This window comes from Malus domestica, chromosome 12 (assembly GCF_042453785.1).
Source record: "Malus domestica chromosome 12, GDT2T_hap1".
NCBI lineage: Eukaryota > Viridiplantae > Streptophyta > Magnoliopsida > Rosales > Rosaceae > Malus > Malus domestica.
In genome coordinates, this window is record NC_091672.1 from 19,492,029 (window position 1) to 19,514,136 (window position 22,108).

Here is a 22,108-nt window from a genome sequence, read left to right on the forward strand (position 1 = left end):
AAAACTCCACTAGGCTAGAGCCCAGTGTAGCCCTCTACCTAGCTTTGCCATTGTATTCTTCGACTCTTTTTAATCTGCAAAATCAAATTACCTTTGGAATTTATAACATGCAATCAGTTTCTTTTTAGTTGAGTTCAAATAATGTTGATTGTGCTGTATAAAGCTCATTTTTATAGTTAGGTTGAAAATCATATCGATATATTCCTTATTTAGTTGGTCCAATCTGTAACATATGAGATTGTTTTGTTTGATATTTCAATTAAAATTTGATTTTTTTTTTTTTTTTGTGAAATTATAATGGAATTGCAAGTCAAGTATATCTTAGATTCTTGGTTGCATACTCACCTTTCCACAACTATTATATTATCTCTTGACTGGATGAATTTTTATAATTTCTTGGATCTACGGTTACAATGTTTTTTATAATTTCCTAGATTTATCTTTTTTGTTCGTTCATGATTATGTTGAATGTTTTCCAAGTTAAATGCATTTTATTCATGTAGTTAAGGTTGATACATTCAAGTCATGCAGCATCGCGCGGGCATATTACTAGTAGGCCCTATTACGATACTGATGACCAGACCTGCATTCTGCCAGCCTTGCTGTCAGTTTTGCGTCTTCCCAGCTGCTCTTCGGTCCGCTTTGCCATCTATTTTACATCATACTATTAAAGGGTTTTAGATGTTTTAAGTTCCAAGGTAAATTGCCATTTCAAAGCTTATTGGTAATTAAACCAAATTTGATCGCCAATAATCTTTTACACATCTGAGTTGTCGCTTTTCCATGGCCCTTGCTAGTATTTTTGCAGATTATCAGCAAGAGACTAGGTACACGAGATATAACAATGCTCAAATGTTTGTAAAGCACTTTGGGATGACTAATGAGATTTAACTAATAATGGATGTCTACATTATAAATTGAATGGTAGGCCCTGCAGGTATAGAAAATAAGTATGAGTCCAAATTGGTCTTACAAGTCTTGGCTAGATGGGAGCTCACTATCTGTGGTCCTCACTTTTCTTTTGGGACAAAACTGAGGCTCAATGACCACATAAATCTTAGTCTACTCTTCATCAATTAGAAAACCATTTAAAACCTTCAAACACGTAAATCTTAGTTAAGTCATCATCATGCAATCAACCAGAGAGGTAGGGCCTGTAATTACGCCCAATTGGACTGTGAGGACAAAGACCTGGGACCTTGCTAGACAAGGTGGGAGCTGTGGACTATTTTCGGTCTCCTCACAATCACTGGCTATAATTCAATCAAGATTATGTTCTATGTAATAAGATATATCGTGCATTTGTGTTTCGTATGCATTCGTGTAAACAAAACTTGATTTCTAATTTCACAGCCAAAAGAGAAAAAAAAAACAGAGTTTCTTATTTGGAATCTATATTTTGGTGAGGATGGAGCATGCACGTACTACTGGAGGCAAGCTGAGTTTGGTTAAACTCTTTCATGGCTTCATTCTTTTATGCATGAGCATGCGTATGGGATCTGCAGCACTCTCCAGCGCTAGGCTTGGAAATGAAACCGATTGCATGGCGCTACTCGACTTCAAGAAAAGCATCACTCAAGATCCTCTCCATGTCATGAGCTCATGGAATGAATCCGTCCATTTCTGCGGTTGGGTAGGCGTTACGTGCAACCATTACACCAAAAGAGTCTTCATGTTGAACCTGCAAGATCAGAAATTGACAGGCTCTTTACCTCCTTCTATAGGAAACCTTTCCTATCTTGCTAGAATCAACCTAGGAAGCAACAGCTTTCATGGTGAAATTCCTGAAGAAATTGGTCGTCTGCAAAGCTTGCACTTTCTCAACTTGTCTTACAATTCCTTCAGCGGGAAAATTCCAACCAATTTATCCCAGTGTACACAACTAAAGACGATTGAGTTTCGTTACAATGAGGTTATTGGGTCAATTCCAAACCAACTCAGTTCCTTGTTGAAATTAAATCATATGCGGCTTTCTAATAACAATCTCACTGGAACCGTCCCTGTTTGGATTGGAAACTTTTCTTCTCTGCATCATTTTGATCTTGGCTATAACAATTTTCAAGGAAGCATACCCAATGAGCTCGGGCGGCTAACAAGAATGCAAAAACTCTCATTTATAGGAAACAATCTCTCTGGTACAATCCCTGCTTCAATCTATAATATTTCTTCCATATACTTGTTAATAGTTGGTCAAAACCAACTGCATGGAGAGCTACCGCCAAATGTTGGCATTACTCTTCCTAATCTCAAAAAATTTGTCGGTGGCAAAAACAAATTCACAGGAAATATTCCTCCATCATTGTCAAATGCTTCTAGATTGCAACTTTTTGACGTTGCTAAAAATGATCTTACTGGAACACTCCCTGCTCTTGGATCCTTACAAAGCTTAGTTTGGCTAAACCTTTATAGCAATAGACTGGGAAGTGGGAAAGCTGGCGATCTTAATTTTCTCAAATTCTTGGCTAACTGTACTAGTCTTGAGTTGTTGATTCTTACCGACAATCAATTTGGAGGAGAATTGCCTGTGTCCATTTCCAACCTTTCTACCACACTAAAAAATCTTTATCTGGGGTCAAATTTGATACATGGAAGCATCACTTTGGGTATTGGAAATCTTGTAAATTTGGTCTTTATGGAAATGGAGGCTAACTATTTAAGTGGTAGTCTCCCTGAAGAAATTGGGAGGCTTCAGAAGTTGAAAAAATTATTTTTGGGCGGCAATAATCTTTCTGGGCCAATCCCGTCGTCCCTAGGTAACATGACTTCATTGATAGGACTCCATCTAGCCGATGATAGATTTGCAGGAAATATACCACCAAGTCTAGGAGACTGCCAACATCTACTAGAGCTTGACCTTTCTGGTAACAATCTAACAGGCACCATACCTAAAGAGATTTTTGGGCTTTCATCCCTTTCAATTGCTTTGAGAATGTATGACAATCATTTAACTGGTTCACTGCCGTCAGAAGTTGGCCTTTTGGTAAATCTAGTAGAGCTAGATTTATCAGGAAACAATTTATCAGCTGAAATTCCCACAAACCTCGGCAGTTGTATTATGTTGGTGCACTTGTATTTGGAAGGTAATGAGTTTCAAGGAATAATTCCTCAATCTCTTAAAAGTTTAAGAAGCCTGGAAGATATGGATCTTTCGCGCAATAACTTATCCGGGCAGATTCCTGAATTTCTAAGCATGTTTAGATTTCTTAGGCATCTCAACCTTTCATATAACAATTTTGAGGGTAAAATGCCTGAAGAAGGAATCTTTTCAAATGCAACTGGTCTATCAATGCTTGGAAATCCTAAGCTCTGTGGTGGTAGCTCGAAATTACATTTACCTGCATGCCCCAACATAAAGCCTCATTCATCTCGAGGACTACTTGCCCGAAATGTAGTCATCCCTATAGCTTGTGCACTTGCCTTCATAATTGCTATGTCTTGCTTCATTGTTGCCTGCTCAATGCTTAAAAAGCGAAGAGGTATACCTGCAGCTTCACGTTCTTATAAGGATTGGAAATCAGGTGTTTCTTACTCAGAACTTGTTGAATCAACTAACGGGTTCTCTAGGGAAAATCTTATTGGTTCAGGAAGTTTTGGTTCTGTTTACAAAGGAGTAGTCCCTAGTGACGGAACTCTAGTTGCAGTGAAGGTATTAAATCTTCAACAACAAGGAGCATCCAAGAGTTTTATGGATGAATGCAAAGCTTTGAGAAGCATAAGGCACCGTAATCTTCTCAAGATCATAACTGCATGCTCAAGCATTGACAATCAGGGTCAAGATTTCAAAAGTCTAGTTTTTCAGTACATGGTGAATGGAAGTCTAGATGTTTGGCTGCATCCTAGAGATGATGAGCAATCTCAAAGCAAGAGATTGAGCCTTATCCAAAGACTCAATATTGCAATTGACGTTGCTTCTGCATTGGATTATATCCACCACCATTGCGGAACTTCAATTGTTCATTGTGATATAAAGCCAAGTAATGTTCTTCTTGACGAAGATATGGTGGCTCACGTTGGTGACTTTGGTTTAGCAAGGTTCCTCTTGGAGTCGTCTGATGATCCCTCTCAAAGTCAAACCATGTCAACCGGCTTAAAGGGTTCGATAGGCTACATTCCTTCAGGTATGAGTTTCTATCACTTCCAGTGTTTTCTCTTCCTAATAAATTATCACTGGGCCAAATTAAGTCCTAATGTAAGTATTGAATAGCAGAGTATGGCATGGGAGGTCAAGTTTCCATCTTTGGAGATATTTATAGCTTTGGAATATTGTTGCTAGAAATATTCACAGGAAGAAAACCTACAGATGACATGTTCAACGATGGTCTAAGCATTCGCCAGTTTGCTACCATGGCAATGCCTGACCATGCCATGGACATAGTTGACCCTTCATTGCTCATTGAATGTGGAGATGTAGATAGCAGCCGACTTGAAGCAAGAAGGTTGAAGGAATGCTCAATTGCAGTGATTCAAATTGGACTTTCATGCTCTGCAATATCACCGTTGGAGCGGATGCTTATGGATGTTGCTGTCAACAAATTGAAGAAAATTAGAGAATCATATCTCAATTTAAGAGGTAGAGGCTAGAAATATAAATGTGAGTCTCGTTCCCGTAGACACTGTTGTGCAAGAAAATTGTGATTATCCCCCTTTCGATTTTAATCCAACAGTGGAGGACTTAAGATCAAATGGTGGGTGACCACAATTGTTTTCAACCACGGGGTCCAGGATAACATGATTGATAAATGTGAGGTTAAGTTTGTTGTATAATTAACGTCGTCTCGTGTTTGTGTGCAAGAAATCATTTGAATAAGGATATTATATGTATCAAATTTGTGTGACATCATGTAAGGTTGAACTCAGCATTTCATATGGTATAATAAGGAAAGAATGTTTCATTTGTTTATGGTTAATTTTCAATGAAGTCTATGACTCTGTTATCTTTATTCCGAGTTCACTGATGCAATTCTCCCACCATGTCATTTGAATGTCTCACAGGTAACACAAAAATCTCTATTGTTACTGGTATCAATTTGACCCTCAATTAGTCATGCGGTTACTAATCCGCATGCTATAATATAGTTGGACGAAAAAATGTTTTAATATTCATGAACCGAAAGTGTTAATGACGAATGCATAAGTTAAAACATGAATGAAATGGTAACAGTTGAAAATTTTCTCCCCATAAGTTAAAAGGTTTCCCTATTAGATGTTTGAGTCAAAATCTTAAAGTAGCATATCATTTCAAAGATTTATTGGTAACGTAGGATCTGATCGCAAATATTCTTCTACCCATTGTAACGTTCAGAAGTTAAGAGTTCGGTACACTTGTAATTATAAAACAAAGATTAAAAGAGATTATTGGCAATAGCAAGGATTAAAAGCAAGAATGGGATACCCATTGCTACAAAAGGAATGAACATTTCAATTGTTGAATTGAATCCAGTAAACAAAACACGGTCTCAAAAAATACATAATCTTATCTCAAACCAGGATTACTGGAGAGCGCGCATCAAAATCTGACCATTCTGGCAGGGGCCTTTTTTCTTAGCAAGTAATGCATATATTACCACAGTTTGAGAAGTACAGCGAACTGTCGCAAATTTAGAGGATTCTGGGAAAGACCTGCAACATAGTTTCGAATGAATAAAATAAAAATCTAGTACAGTAAAAGTATTTTACAAATGATATATATACATATATGTGTGGTCATTCACAATCCATTCAGCATACCTGAAAACTATCTGGAGGGAAGACGAGTTGTATTCACAACCAGACAAAAATCGTTCTACATCTTCTGGAGCTGCAGTTTGAGGGATTCCTTGAGTAAAACCTGATAATAGAAATCAAGTCCATTTCATGTGATAGCAAATTAGATTACATTCAAGTATTGATGGCATATACTTGACGTAGGGGAAATAATAACTCCAAAATACAAAGAATCGATCTGCATATATGGAGCCTGTTTCTCTTCGATCAATAGACTCAATACATACGCCAGCCTCAGTTACTGACTTTCTTGCGAAGGCTCATGCAAACATACTAAAGCAAAAATTCACTAGGTTGCCACATAATAGTTCCAGCGATTCTGTTTTCACGAAGAAGCAACTGTATCCAGATCAAAAAACCCTACTTAAACAAAAGAATTTGAATTCATTAGGTTCAGCCTTGAAAGCCGAATATATGGCACTCTGAGGATGAATATGTTATCAGTGTTTGAAGGCATCAATCCTGTCTTACTACTAAGTCCATTCCACAAAGCAAGCAATTTTGTTGCATGAAGACCAACTCCGAACACGACCAACTTGATCAAACATTTCATTAAAAACAATAATTAGCATGCAATAGAAAACCTTGACTTACAGTTTTTCCATCATAGGAAGTAAGATTGTCCCACTGCGATCGGTTAGCCTGTCATTCACAAACCCAGAATCAGCATACCCTAGCTGCATTATCAAAAGCTTTCCATGACTGGAACTGCACTACCCTAACAACCGAAATGCATACCCAAATCATCAACCAAACAATTTTGTAGCATCTACACAAATTTATCTATTGCATTGCATAACAAATTATCAATTTACTGGAAAATAAACAAAATAGAGAATACGCAATTTACATCCCCATCGACGTAAAGGCTTGATTGTAATCAACTTTAACATCCTCCAGCCTCAAATTACAGCCTTCCAGCATATTCACAACATCGTTCTTCAGCGTATTCCTCGAGTTTCCGAGCAGCTTCCCATACACCAAACCCTAAAATATCATATATACACATTACCAGATTCACCAAAGAAATGAGAAATGAGAAATGTCCGTGGCAGTCGGCCGTCGGCAGGTCAGTTTACCTGCGGTTGGGGTTCGAAGAAATGGATCGATCGGTGAGGCGTCGTGCATCTGATCGGACGGCGGGGTCTTGAGTTGGGTTCTCCGCTTTCGTTGATAACCGTCTCCCCGGTTCGCAGAAGACCGAAGGGAAGGTGCAGTTCTGCGCCACGGCCATACGGGCTGCGACGTTGGACATGATTGCAGCGCGAAGAAGACCGAGCTTCCAAATTTTTGTTCTATGGTGGTTGTCGTTTTGAAAAAGAGGAATTTGAGAAGTGCCCGTAATTGTAGCGAAATTATATATTTTGCCCCTGGTAAGCTTATAGTGGGCTGTGGCTTTTATTTCATTATATTAGGCTTGGAGGAAAGCCCAGGTTTGAAATGTCTTAAGCTCAGCCCAAAAGAATGAATAGCCTTCTATGATAAGGCCCAAGTGAAGCTAAACAAGTATACAATGTACGGAAATTCTATCATGCGGACTCTAATGGTGCACGTAATAAATAAATAATTTTTTTATGTTTGTCGAAGTGACCATAGGCATCGAGAGTACTATTTTTCTTTTTACTTAAGTGTTGCAGGAAAGAATAAATACATTATAAAACACTAAGTGCAAAATTAAATGTTCTTAACCATTTGAATTACAAGGCCGTTGCAACTCTATAATGTCGCGTTTACTAATCCGTAATCAAATTGAGAGGAATTGAATTGAGGAGGAATTGGATTGAAGAGGAATTGAAATGAGGTGGAATCAGAATCAGATTCCTGTTAAAATTGTTTACTAAAACTGTTTGGAATCGGAGTAGGAATGATGTTGAATTCATATAAGTTGTTTACTAATTCACTTCAATCGGAATGAAAATTAGGTTGATTACTAAATTGCCCTTACATAAATAAATTATTTTCATACTAATTAATTAAATTAAATTCTTAATTAAATTTATATAATAAAATTCATCTATATAAAAATATATAAATAGGTTTTATTTATTTATTAAAAGATGGTAGAAATGATGTTGAGTCAATATAAATTGTTTAATAATTCACTTTAATCGAAATGAAAACTAGGTTGATTACTAAATTGCCCTTACATAAATAAATTATTTTCATACTAATAAATTAAATTAAATTCTTAATTAAATTCATCTATATAAAAATATATAAATAGGTTTTATTTATTTATTAAAAGATGGCATAATGAGTGTCAAATGAAGGGCAATGTTGGGATAATAAGAAACAAGTGAGGGCATAATTGGTAAAAGAAATCCATTCCGGATTCCTCAAGTGTCAAGGAATTGAAATACCTCCCTCATGTAGGGAGTCCAATTCCTCCAAAATTAGGAGTTGGATTCCTTAATTCGTGTGGACCCCCCATGTATTTTGATTCCCCAAGATTACGTAAACAAAGGTGTATCCCGTAATCAGAATCCAATTCCGTAAATTGATTCCGATTACGGGTACGTAAAACTTGAATTGTTCGGGTTAAAGAGACATAAATACTTGAACTTATATGCTTCTGTTCTTCACAACTTCAATCAAGAGCAAATATATTTGCAAGTTCTGATGGAATTTCTCTTGGAATCCATACAAACAGCAATATAGAATAAAACCACCAACAAATTATATTCGATTATTTCTAGATTTCTCTGTTTTTGTTCAAATTCTCTCGAGATTAGTGATATATCAAACTGAAATAAAGATTGCGTCAATATTATATAAATATTGGACAAGACTTCTCACAACATTTAAACCTAATACTACTAATTGGAAATTTTAATAGAAAAATATACAATCACGTCCAAGTATAATACAATTATAATGTAATATGACGCTTGTAATGAGACTAAATACCACTAAGGTTTCGTTTGGCACGTCATATAAGACCATCGGATATACTAAGAATACAAAACTGATGTTTGGTAAATTTTGTATTAAATAAGCACCAAATCATTTAATCCAGCCGCACCATTTTAATACCCCTTAATCCAGCCCCACCATTTTAATACCCCTCCCACTCGCTTAATTATCCACTCCAAAACCTTGGTACTATTAGTCGGACAAGGCCAAAGAAAAATCACGCCCATTTTTCTCCAACCTATCCTGCCATCTGCTCTTGGGCATCGCGACCTCTGATCAACACCAAGCAGATGCAAAAAAAGATTAAGATAGATATCATATTGAACGATCCACATCAAGTAGATGCGAACAGAGTACCGAAGGTAGCAGATCGAACCCAGGGCATCGTGACCTCTGTTCCTGAGCATGGCGACCTTCGTTTCTGTTCTGACATCTATGGTGGTGGTTCGAATATTTCGGCTTGTGGCTTAATTGCTAATTGATTTTGTTGATGTGAGGGAATTAAATTCAAAATTGGGAAAGATTTCATGTGGGTGAGGTGTAATGGCTGCTGGGATTTCAAAGACGGTATTTCTGATGTGGATTAAGGTCTCAATGGATTAGAGACCACAATGGGATACGAGGAAGCCAGCGGATCACCAATTTTCTCTTAACAAAATAAAAGTTCGAAGTTCTCAAACGCTGGAATTTAGTCAGTATTATCCTATGATTAATTATTCTATCCTACTGAAATCATCAGTACAATCCGAACTACCAAACAAGAGCTAACAATCACTGGACTGGACATGATAATTTATCAGCCTAGTTCTGTGTTTGTACGGTGCTTGGATTAAGAGTAATGAGACTGGGGACTCAGCACCAACAAACTTCTTCGCTAGGAGGTCTTAGCGAGACCCTTAATAACCGTGGGACTACTATGCCCTCCCTCCACTTCCTTTGCTCTCTGCTATCCAACAAAATCACACCACCAAACCACTCTCACTCTCTCCTCGTCCTGCTCCACTGCAACAGTGTCTCCCTAAGTGAGCAAAATCAGATCCAGCGACTGCGTTGTTTGCTCTCTGCCACGGGTTCAAAGCAGGAAGACGAGGACATTCTTTAGAGCAGTTCCATCGGGGAACTGATAGGCCAGCATCCAGCAAAAAAACCAGCCCGGCACCCAGGCTATCCACTTCAGCGGCGCATTTTGACTGGTACCCAGCCCAAGCCAGGCAAGATACCGGCCTAAAATCGACAGAGGTAGGAGACGGCTCATCTGACGCCATGCTAACGTCATGGCTACCGAGGAGGAGCCCATGCGAGGCAGCCGAGGAGGAGGGTCGGGTTTTGGCGGGTTCAGCCTCCGGAGCTTCTTCTCGTACCGGATCTTTGTCTCGGCTATGTTCTCTCTCCTCTTCATTGCCACGCTCTCTGTTATCCTCACCACAAATCCTTCAACTCCGCACCACGACTCTGTATGTATTGCCCCCTCTTCCCTAAATCCATTTTCTCCCAATTATTTATTTAATTAATCAAGGTTTAGATTGAAATTTCGAAGCTTTAGCAAAACCCAGATGTTAATTTCACTGATTAATCACAACCCACGTTCTAATTTTCACATCTGAACAAATCCTAGATTGGAACAAAAAAAAGTAGGAAGAAGAAGAAGAAGACGGGAGTCAGAGAGAAGAAGAAGAAGGGAGTCAGAGAGAAGAAGTCAGAAATTAAAAAATTAAATTGGGTTGCAGTGAGTTTCTGGCGAAGGGATGGGAAGTTGCAGTGAGTTTTGGGGAGTTTTGGGGTTGGAGCAGTGAGTTTTGGGGTTGGGATTCAACCACACCTAAGTCGGGTTTTTTGTGTGTGGAAGAGATGGGAAGTTGCAGGAGATGGAAGGGAAGAAGAAGTCAAAAAGTAAAAATTAAATTATTATTTTATAATAAAAATAATAATATTTTAATAAATTGACCAGCCTATTTTTTTTTAGGGATGGAGATGCTTTGGTCTATTACTGTTTATTGGGGTCTATTACTGTTCATTTGAGTGGATAAATGCGCTGAGTGCTGGCGCAAAGTCTTTATGGCAAAGGAACAGTGGGAATCCTCCCCAGGCTTTGATTTTGAAAATCTAGACGAGTATGATCCCGAATATTAGGATTATTTTTGGTAATCAGGGACCTCTTCCAGCGGCGACGTTTTCTCACATCGGGTTGTGCCTGGTTCCCAAATTCGAAGGGGAAGAGAAAATGAAAAGTAAAGAACAGAAATACCCAGAAGCCTCTGGAAAGGAGGAATATTCGGGAAAATGAGGGCAAAAGAAAATGAAAATAAAAGGGAAAAGAAAGAAAAAAAAAAAGAAAAGGAAAGGTAGGGGAAGAGATAATGATGAAATGACAAAATAATATTTAGATTTAAAAAATAATTTAGTCCATAACTTCGTCCAACACCGCATCAAACTCTTTATTATTCTTATACTAGTTAGACCATGCCAAACCAATACAGCTTAGTCGATGAAGTTAATCCAATTCGAGATAGTCCGGTGCAACAAACACAGAGTGGACTATTGCTTTTCTTTCATTATATCGATCTTGAGGAAAGCCCAGGCTGAAAATGTTTTAAGCTCAACCCAAAATAATGATTAGTCTTCTCTTCTGTGGGCATGCCCAAGTGAAGCAAAACAAGTATACAATGTACTGAAATTCTCTCATGCGGACTCTCTTGGTGCACATCAGGGTGTTAGTGTGAGTGCTTAGTCGGTCGGCCTAATGGAGCAAAATAAGTATGCAATGTACGAAAATTCTCTTTGCGAGCTCTACTGGTTCACATTAATTGCGGGTGGCCAATTCACTGCCCCCAATGAAACAAAATAAGTATATAACGTTATTGAAATTCTCTCCTGTAGACTATAATGGTGCACGTAATAACTAAATAGATTTTGTATGTTTGTCGGAGTAACAATAGGCATTAAGAGTACTATTTTTCTTTTTACCCAAATGTTGTGGGGAAGAATAAATACATCATAGAATACTAAGTGCAAAAGTGAATGTTCTTAACCATTTGAATTACATGGCCTTGCAACTATATAATATTGGTTTAATTAGATTAATAGTCCCCATGTTTATAGGGTAGTTAGAGTATATAACAGAACCCTTTAGATTGTGACATTTGTCAATATTAGAGTGGTTGGATTACAAGAATTTGTTAGTCCTAACTGTAAAGATTAGGATACAGTTGAGCTTGTTGTAAGAAGATAAGACTATAGAAGTCTGAATTGAGTGTGTAATTGACTATTAAGAAAATATATGATAAAAGTGCTTTCTTCCTCTTTGAGTATCTCCTTCTTCTTTTTCTTCTTCTTCTTTCTTCTTAGTTCTTCATGTTTCTACACCATGTTTAACATGGCGTCACTCACCATTAAAGCTTAGATTGTAAGCTTCTTCGATTCTAGTTTCTCATGCTTCCGCTACATTTCGACGTCTACTTCTCTGAGATTCTGTGTTCTTTGTGATTTTCTGGGTTCTTGATTCTTGCTCGTCTTTATGATCTTTCCTCTTCAAATTCTTACCCGCCAAGTGTTTGTTCATTTTCCTCAATGAATTCTTTTCAACATGGTCACTGCTAATCAACTGCAAATCTTGCAATCCCCAATCACTGGGTTGATTTCGTCGGTGTCAACATCGGTTTCTGTTAAGTTGGATGATACCAACTATCTTCAATGGCATTTTCAGATGAAGTTGATGCTTGAAGGATATGGGATCATGGATTTTGTTGATGGTACAAATCCGTGCCCTTCTTAGTTTTCATCTTCTTGCTCCAGCGACTTTGAGGTTGTTTCTGATATGATCTGTAATTAGTGATTAGCTTAATCACTATTAAAGGTTTTAATCTTGGGATTATTAGGCTTATTCCTGTTTTAGTGAAGTTTGTTATGATTAGCCAGCTAGCATAATGAATTGTGACTTGTATAAGAGCACTAGCTCTCACCATTGTAAACAGATCAGAATTTACAAACAAAATGTATTGGACCTTTGCTCACTTCTACTTTGTCTTCTCCATTTGCCATTTCTATTGTTACTTGCAGGTTGAATAAGGTCCTGAGATTTGTGAACCTATCAGCTTATACTGGGTTGGGTCCAACAATTGAATTTGATGATTATAAGGTTTGGAAGATGCATGACAGGGCTTTGATGCAACTCATTACCGCAACCTTGTCTTCTATGGCTATCTCTTGTGTAATTGGAAATACAAGTGCAAGAGACTTATGGGTGCGTCTCCAAGAGTTCTCTATTGTTAGCAAGACTTCTATTTTTCAACTTAAGTCTAATCTTCAAACAATCAAGAAAGGGTCTGATTCTGTGAATGTGTATCTGCAACGCATGAAAGTAGCAAGGGATTACCTTGTTGCTGCTGGAATCAAGTTTGAAGATGAGGATATTGTAATCTTAGCACTTAATGGTCTTCCGGCTGAATACAACACCTTCAGGTGCGTAATTTGAGGAAGAGGGAATGTATTTGCACTTAAAGAGTTTCGTGCTCAGTTACTTGCAGAGGAAGCAACAATTGAGAGCAATTCTTGCAGTTCATTTCCTACTGCAATGATGGTTAAAAATCAAGATTCTAACTTTGGGGCTTCATCTTCTGCATATCAAGGGTCTATCAATTCTAGATTTCAGAACTCAAATGGCTTTCATGGGAATTCTGGACAATCTCAATTCTACAATGATGGAATAAGTCAAAGTATAAAGGTAAAGGCAAAACTGCATATAATCAAGGGCAAAAGTATTACAACAATCAAGGCCATATGTATTATAATTCCAAACCAATTGTTCATGACTATGCTCTTGGAATTCTTGGTAATCCATCTCAGATTAATAATGGTGCTTCATTGTCTAATGTCACTTGTTAGTTATATAATCAACAAGGTCATAATGCTGCTACTTGCATATATAGAGATGTTGATTCTGATTTTGAGAAATGCCAAATTTGTGACAGGAATAATCATATTGCAAAAACATGCTTCTACAAAAATAAAGCAAGAAACAATCAGTCACAGTTGATTACCATGAATGTTGTTTTTCTTGGTTCTATGCAGCCTCAGTATATGAATCCTATGCCTTCCATGATGAACATGGTTCCTTCTCATATGTCTAATATGATGAATATGGGGCATAGAGATTGATCGTCGTGGATAGGAAGAAATTGTAACGATGGCCAAGTTCAGTTCTATTGCTGAAGCCAAATAGCATCGTAGGAAGTTGGGGCATAGAGATTGATTGTCGTGGATAGGAAGAAGTTGCAGCGATGGCCAAGTTTAGTTCTATTGCTGAAGCCAAACAGCATCGTGCAATTTGCAGGTTGGGTTTTCAATATTCTATTGCTGAAGCCAAACAACATTGTGCAATTTACCGGTTGGGTTTTCAATAATGTTAGAAGAGTATTTGAGTTATGTGAAGGCGGACAAATGTGACGCTCAATGGGTGGCAATCATGGCAGTATTCCATGCACACGTCTTTCCCAACGGGCATGTTTTTTATGACGGCTTATGAAACGTTATGATTGGAAACCCTAAGCCATTGCATGTGTGCCTATCATTGTATCTATTAAGAAACTCAATAGTCTACTAAATTCTTTTCTTCCCTCTTTTTCCCTTGTTTGCAACAACCAAATTCTTTTCTTAACCAACATTTATCATCAATGGACTTTCTATTACTATATTCCCGAATCCCAAACCCCGCTGCAAGTGCATAATTGTTGTAAACCTATACCCTTCATTTAACAAATCAAACTCCATTCTCAATTTCGGTCTCAACTTTTCATCTACTCTTGGTACCACAAATTCAACCCTTCTAGCACCTAATTCATCCCTGCATCTACGTCCTCTCTGTCGACGACAATTTCTTGTACTTCTACCTCACCCCCCCTAATCGAATTATACTTCAATGTCTACCTACAACAAAGTTACATAAGCACAACACAACTTACCATAAGCTAGAACAACGTTTACACCTATATATCTAAAATCCACTTTCACGATTTCAACCAAATCCACTGATAGCCACTGACCATTATGTTTTCAAATCCCAGGTTAAAAAAAAAAAAACCACACTTTAATGGAAATGCATTATAACATAGGTTCTGCAATTATTCAAACACTCACCTTCAAAATCTGGGTTTCTTCTGACCAAACCCTTTGTATGGGCTCGCCATGCACTTGTATGGTCTGGAAAGGCTTACTTGTCTTACAGTTTAGCTGTTTTATCCGTTTTTGGTTTTATTGCTTGTTGCTTTGTGAGTGAACCGACCGTGTCAACTCCAATCCAAGCACATCTTCAATCCTTTATAAATCGAGCGCGCACACACCCTTCAACACTTCCATCTTTCTGCCCTTCTTCCTAGGCAGAGAAAATCCTAATTTACCCCTCCCTAGCCGTCACAAACACACCCAGTGAACAAAAAAAATTTAAAGTCATGGGATTACCAAGTCGCAACTGCAGCCCAACTTCGATCTATCGCAAATCCATTCCAAACTCCAACTCCCTATGTCTGCCTCTCTTCCCCTCTTTTTCCCTCTTCAATGCGCGCAACGGCCAACCTACTTGCCCCCTGTTTCCCTCCATCAAACAAAAACATGCTAACTGAATAAAAAATTTTGAATTTTCTAAATGCACCGGTCACAACGACCCAGTTCTACTCATTAGCTCATCCATTTTCAGCCGTTAGATCCTTGTCCACATGGATTGTCTGCAAGACACGCCCTTCATTAAATTGGGCTTGAGAAAAGCACATGTTTGAAATGTCTTAAGCTCGGTCCAAAATAATGAATAGTCTTCTTGTGAGCAGGCCCAAGTGAAGCTAAACAAGTATACAATGTATGGAAATTCTTTCATGCGAACTCTTTTGGTGCACATCGGGGGGTGTTAGTGTGGGTGATCGGCCGATCGGCCTAATGAACCAAAATAAGTATTTATTGTACGGAAATTCTCTTTGCGAACTCTACTGGTGCACATCAAGTGGGGGTGGCCAATTGACCACCCCCGAATGAAGCAAAATAAGTATATAACGTTATTGAAATTCTCTCATGCGGACCCTAATGGTGCACCTAAAAAATAAATAAGTTTTGTACATTCGTCGCAATAACCATAGGCATTGAGAGTACTATTTTTCTTTTTACCCAAGTGTTGCAGGGAAGAAAACTACATCATAGGACACCAACTGTAAAAGTGAATGTTCTTTTCTTCTTTTTTGGCTTTTGAACAATAAAAAGGTGAATGTTCTTAATCATTTAAATTACAAGGCAGTTGCGACTATAAAATAATGAGAGTCTTCATTCAAAGGGATCCCCATTTTTTGTATATAAAGATGAGAACTAGTTGGCGGGTCCATACTATATCGAACTTCAACAGCCTAATTGTTTATTTTTCAAGTCTTCATTCATAGATCATCCTTGCAAAAAGGCAATCTAAACTCGAAAACATTTAGTCATTTGATTGTCTTGATAAAATTTCAATATTTCTTATAACATAGTGTTCGTCAATTTCTTTAACCTCAATTAGATAACTCAAACATTTCCGATTTCGCTAATATTTTGCAAAAGAGTCTTGATGTTTAACCTGCAAGATAAAAAAATTGGCAGGCTCTTTACCTCCTTCTATAGGAAATCTTTCCTATTTTCCTAGAATCAACCTAGTAAGCAACAATTTTCATGGTGAAATTCCTGAAGAAATTGGCCGTCTGCAAAGCCTACACGTTCTCAACTTGTCTCACAATTCCTTCAACGGAAAAATTCCAGCCAATTTATCCCAGTGCACACAATTGTGTGATACTGTGACGACAATCCTTCTCTAGAAAACAACCAGCAACCCTAAATTCACTAGGAAGAAAGAGAGAGTAAACTCACGTTTGATTGATAATAAGCATCAATCCTTACACCAATAAGATGTATTTATACTTTCAAAACATAAAACCAAACCCTAATGTTCAAATAGGAAATAAAACAAACAATTAACAAAGTTCTAAAAGTATCCCTATAACATAAGCTCTGCTTTGAAATAGTAAACGAAGGATTTTAGTCAAACTTGTGTTGTTCTCTTCAAAAGGACATATTATAGGCTCTATTATGATACCAACGACTAGACTTGCATTATGCCAGCCTTGTTGTCAGTTTTGCGTCTTCCGAGCTACGCTTCGATGTTTGAGTTTAACTTCCAATGTAACTTATCATTTCAAAGCTTACTGGTAATTAATCCAGATTTGATCGCCAATAATCTTGTACACATTTGATTGTCGCTTTTCCATGGCCTTTGCTAGTTTTTTGCGGATTATCAGCTAGAGACTAGAGTATATGAGATATGACAATGCTCAAATGTTTTGTAAAGCACTTTGGGATGACTGATGAGATTAAACTAATAAAGTAGGTAGTGCATTGAGTGGTAGGCCCTGCAGGTATAGAAAATAAGTATGAGTCCAAATTAACAAACATCTTGAATGTGAAAACTAATAAAGTAGGTAGTGCATTGAGTGGTAGGCCATCGACAGATGTGGATTGAGAGGATGTTTGGAATTGTTTTTGGAAGACTAATAACATTTTATGACAATTACAAGCATTTCTGATTAAGTTTGGTAGAAAACTTAAAAATGCATCTGGCTCATAGAAGTACTTTCTAAAGAGTTGGTGCTTATTCAATAAACACTTCCAAGTTATTATAAAAGCAATTGAATTTTAGTAATAAACAAATTTGAACATGTTTCTAATGAAAGTACTTTTAGTAGAAGTCTTTATGAGTAGAAGTGTTTCCTACAAAAACAATCCGACAATGTGAAAAGATGCTTACACGTAACACTGTATTGTTGATAACAAACACAACCGTGGCATCACAACGGTAGCATACTAAAAGGTGTATTTGGAACTTGTAAGTCCTTCCCATCAAAAGGGCCAGAATTTGGTCTTCCAAGTCTTCGCTAGATGGGAGCTCACTTTCGGTGGTCGTCACATTTACTAGCTAGCTATCTCAAAATTCTTCAAGTTCTATTTTTCCCTATACTTCTCTTTTGGGTCATTAGAACAAGGACAAAACTAAGGCCCAATGAACACGTAAATCTTAGTTTACTCTTCACCAATTAGAAAACCATTCGAACCCTTCAAACACGTAAAATATTAGTTAAGTCTTCATCATGCAATCAGTCACTCGGTGATTCCGTCCCGAGGTAGGGCCTGTAATTGTGCCCAATTTGACTGTGAGGACAAAGACCTTGGAGCTGCAGACTAATTTGCTCTTCCAATTCCTTGCTAGACACGGTGGGAGCTGTGGACTATTTTCAGTCTCCTCGCAATCACTGCCTATAATTCAGTTAAGATTATGTTCTATGTGATAAGATATATCGTGTATTTGTGTTTCGTATGCATTCATGTAAACGAAACTTGATTTCTAATTTCACAGCCAAAAGAGAGAAAAAAAACAGAGTTTCTTATTTGGAATCTATATTTTGGTGAGGATGGAGCATGCACGTACTACTGGAGGCAGGCTGAGTTTGGTTAAACTCTTTCATGGCATCATTCTTTTATGCATGAGCATGCATCTGGGATCTGCGGCACTCTCCAGCACTAGTCTTGGAAATGAAACTGATCGCATGGCACTACTCAACTTCAAGAAAAGCATCACTCAAGATCCCCTCCATGTCATGAGCTCATGGAATGAATCCGTCCATTTCTGCGGTTGGGTAGGCGTTGCGTGCAACCATTACACTAAAAGAGTCCTCATGTTGAACCTGCAAGATCAGAAATTGACAGGCTCTTTACCTCCTTCTATAGGAAATCTTTCCTATCTTGCTAGAATCAACCTAGGAAGCAACAGCTTTCGTGGTGAAATTCCTGAAGAAATTGGTCATCTGCAAAGCCTGCACTTTCTCAACTTGTCTCACAATTCCTTCAGTGGGAAAATGCCAACCAATTTATCCCAGTGTACACAACTAAAGACGATTGAGTTTCGTTACAATGAGCTTATTGGGTCAATTCCAAACCAACTCAGTTCCTTGTTGAAATTAAATCATATGGGGTTCGATCATAACAATCTCACCGGAAACATTCCGATTTGGATAGGGAACTTTTCTTCTCTGCATCACTTTGATCTTAGCTTTAACAACTTGCAAGGAAGCATACCCAAAGAGCTCGGGCGGCTAACAAGACTGCGAAGATTCACACTTCAAGGAGGCAATATCTCTGGTATAATCCCTGCTTCAATCTATAATATTACTTCCATATCAATGTTTGGTGTTGTTCAAAACCAACTGCATGGAGAGCTACCGCCAAATGTTGGCATTACTCTTCCTAATCTCCAAATATTTGCCGGTGGTGACAACAAATTCACAGGAAATATTCCTGTATCATTGTCAAATGCTTCTAGACTACAAGTTTTTTCCTTTCCTAAAAATGGTCTTACTGGAACACTCCCTGCTGAAAATTTTGGATCCTTACAAAGCTTAGTTAAGCTAAACCTTGGTGAAAATAGACTGGGAAGTGGGAAAGCTGGCGACCTTAACTTTCTCAAATTCTTGGCTAATTGTACAAGTCTTGAGTCGTTAATTCTTGCGGAAAATCAATTTGGAGGAGAATTGCCTGTGTCCATTTCCAATCTTTCTACCACATTAAGATCTTTTACTCTGGGGGTAAATTTGATACATGGAAACATCCCTTTGGGTATTGGAAATCTTGTAAACTTGACCACCATCCAAATGCAGTATAACTATTTCAGTGGTAGTCTCCCTGAAGAAATTGGGAGGCTTAAGAAGTTGAAAGGAATATTTTTGGGCGGCAACAATCTTTCTGGGCCAATCCCGTCGTCCCTAGGTAACTTGACTTCATTGTTAAAGCTCCATCTAGAATTCAATAGATTTGCGGGAAATATACCACCAAGTCTAGGAGATTGCCATAATCTACTACAGCTCGACTTTGATGGTAACAGTCTAACAGGCACCATACCTAGAGAGATTTTTGGGCTTTCATCCCTTTCAATTTTTTTGAGAATGTCTGACAATTATTTGATTGGTTCACTACCGTCTGAAGTTGGTCTTTTGGTAAATCTAGTAGAGCTAGATGTATCAGGAAACAATTTATCAGCTGAAATTCCCCCAACCCTTAGCAGTTGTATTATGCTGGTGAGTTTGTATTTGGGAGGTAATGAGTTTCAAGGAATAATTCCTCAATCTCTTAAAAGTTTAAGAAGCCTGGAAGAGATGGATCTTTCGCGCAATAACTTATTCGGGCAGATTCCTGAATTTCTAAGCAAGTTTAGATTTCTTAGGCATCTCAACCTTTCATATAACAATTTCGAGGGTAAAATGCCTGAAGAAGGAATTTTTTCAAATGCAACTGGTCTCTCAATTCTTGGAAATCCTAAGCTCTGTGGTGGCAGCTCGAAATTACATTTACCTGCTTGCCCCAACATAAAGCCTCATTCATCTCGAGGACTACTTGCCCGAAAAGTAGTCATCCCAGTAGCTTGTGCACTTGCCTTCATAATTGCTATGTCTTGCTCCATTGTTGCTTGCTCAATGCTTAAAAAGCGAAGAGGTATACCTACAACTTCACGTTCTTATAAGGATTGGAAATCAGGAGTCTCTTACTCAGAACTTTTTGAATCAACTAACGGGTTCTCTAGGGAAAATCTTATTGGTTCAGGAAGTTTTGGTTCGGTGTACAAAGGAATAGCCCCCGGTAATGGAACTCTAGTTGCAGTAAAGGTATTAAACCTTCAACAACAAGGAGCATCCAAGAGTTTTATGAATGAATGCAAAGCTTTGAGAAGAATAACACACCGTAATCTTCTCAAGGTCATAACTTCATGCTCAAGCATTGACAATCAGGGTCAAGATTTCAAAAGTCTAGTTTTTGAGTACATGGTGAATGGAAGCCTAGATATGTGGTTGCATCCGAGAGATGATGAGCAATCTCAAAGCAAGAGATTGAGCCTTATCCAAAGACTCAATATTGCAATTGATGTTGCTTTAGCATTGGATTATCTCCACCACCGTTGCGAAACTTCAATTGTTCATTGTGATATGAAGCCAAGTAATGTTCTTCTTGACGAAGATATGGTAGCTCACGTTGGTGACTTTGGTTTAGCAAGGTTCCTCTTGGCAGAGTCTGATGATCCATCTCAAAGTCAAACTATGTCAACCGGGTTAAGGGGTTCGATAGGTTACATTCCTCCAGGTATGAGTTTCTATCACTTCCAATGTTTTCTCTTCCTAATATTTTATCACTAGGCCAAATTAAGTCCTAATGTAAGTATTGAATGGCAGAGTATGGCATGGGAGGTCAAGTTTCCATCTTTGGAGATATTTATAGCTTTGGAATATTGTTGCTAGAAATATTTACAGGAAGAAAACCTACAGATGACATGTTCAATGATGGTCTAAGCATTCGCCAGTTCGCTACCATGGCGATGCCTGACCATGCCATTGACATAGTTGACCCTTCATTGCTCATTGAATGTGGAGATGTAGATGGCAGCCAACTTGAAGCAAGAAGGTTGGAGGAATGCTCAGTTACAGTGATTCAAATCGGACTCTCATGCTCTGCAATATCACCGCCGAAGCGGATGCTTATGGATGTTGTTGTCAACAAATTGAAGAAAATTAGAGAATCATATCTCAATTTAAGAGGTAGAGGCTAGAAATATAAATGTAAGCCCCATTCTCGTAGACACTGTTGTGCAAGAAAATTGTGATTAACCACCTTTCGATCTTAATCCAACAGTGGAGAACTTAAGATCGAATGGTGGGTGACCACAATTTTTTTCGACCACAGGGTCTAGGATAACGGGACTGCAAGAAATCATTTGAATAAGGATATTATATGTATCAAATTTGTGTGACATCATGTAAGGTTGAACTCAGCATTTCATATAGTAGAATAAGAAAAGAATGTTTCATTTGTTAATGGTTAATTTACAATGAAGTCTATGACTCTTATCTTTATCCCGAGTTCGCTGATGCAATTCTCCCACCATGTCATTTGAATGTCTCACAGGTAACACAAAAATCTCTATTGTTACTGGTATCAATTTGACCCTCAATCAGTCATGTGGTGTTACTAATCCGCATGCTATAACATAGTTGGACGAAAAAATGTTTTAATATTCATGAACTGAAGATAGTGTCCATGACAAACGCATAAGTTAAAACATGAATGAAATGATAACACCGGAAAACTTTCTACCCATAAGTTAAAAGGTTTCCCTATTAGATGTTTGAGTCAAAATCTTAAAGTAGCATATCATTTCAAAGATTTATTGGAAACATAGGATCTGATCGCAAATATTCTTCTACCCATTGTAACGGTCAGAAGCTAAAGTTCGGTATACTTGTAATTATAAAACGAAGGTTAAAAGAGATTATTGGCAATAGCAAGGAATTATCAGGACTTCGGATTAAAAGCAAGAATGGGATACCCATTGCTA

General features: G+C 37.9%; 3 protein-coding genes across 3 annotated transcripts; 2 read left to right on the forward strand and 1 right to left on the reverse strand.

The window, feature by feature from the left end:
* The first annotated feature begins 1,311 nt into the window (after nucleotides 1-1,311).
* On the forward strand, nucleotides 1,312-4,907 carry LOC103417243 (probable LRR receptor-like serine/threonine-protein kinase At3g47570). The gene is made up of 2 exons (XM_029089546.2): nucleotides 1,312-4,118; nucleotides 4,208-4,907. The coding sequence occupies exons 1-2, from the start codon at nucleotides 1,409-1,411 to the stop codon at nucleotides 4,579-4,581; spliced, it is 3,084 nt and encodes a 1,027-aa protein (XP_028945379.2). The 5' UTR covers nucleotides 1,312-1,408; the 3' UTR covers nucleotides 4,582-4,907.
* A 464-nt stretch (nucleotides 4,908-5,371) lies between these two features.
* On the reverse strand, nucleotides 5,372-9,941 carry LOC103448316 (uncharacterized). Its single transcript, XM_070809104.1, has 6 exons — nucleotides 9,642-9,941; nucleotides 6,843-7,058; nucleotides 6,614-6,750; nucleotides 6,358-6,405; nucleotides 5,728-5,827; nucleotides 5,372-5,619 (listed from the first exon to the last, which is right to left on the reverse strand). Exons 1-5 carry the CDS (start codon nucleotides 9,939-9,941, stop codon nucleotides 5,761-5,763), a joined length of 768 nt encoding a protein of 255 aa, XP_070665205.1. The 3' UTR covers nucleotides 5,372-5,619; nucleotides 5,728-5,760.
* Nucleotides 9,942-17,795: 7,854 nt separating this feature from the next.
* LOC103448318 (probable LRR receptor-like serine/threonine-protein kinase At3g47570) lies at nucleotides 17,796-21,626 on the forward strand. The gene is made up of 2 exons (XM_008387564.4): nucleotides 17,796-20,859; nucleotides 20,949-21,626. The coding sequence occupies exons 1-2, from the start codon at nucleotides 18,144-18,146 to the stop codon at nucleotides 21,320-21,322; spliced, it is 3,090 nt and encodes a 1,029-aa protein (XP_008385786.3). The 5' UTR covers nucleotides 17,796-18,143; the 3' UTR covers nucleotides 21,323-21,626.
* Nucleotides 21,627-22,108: the final 482 nt, after the last annotated feature.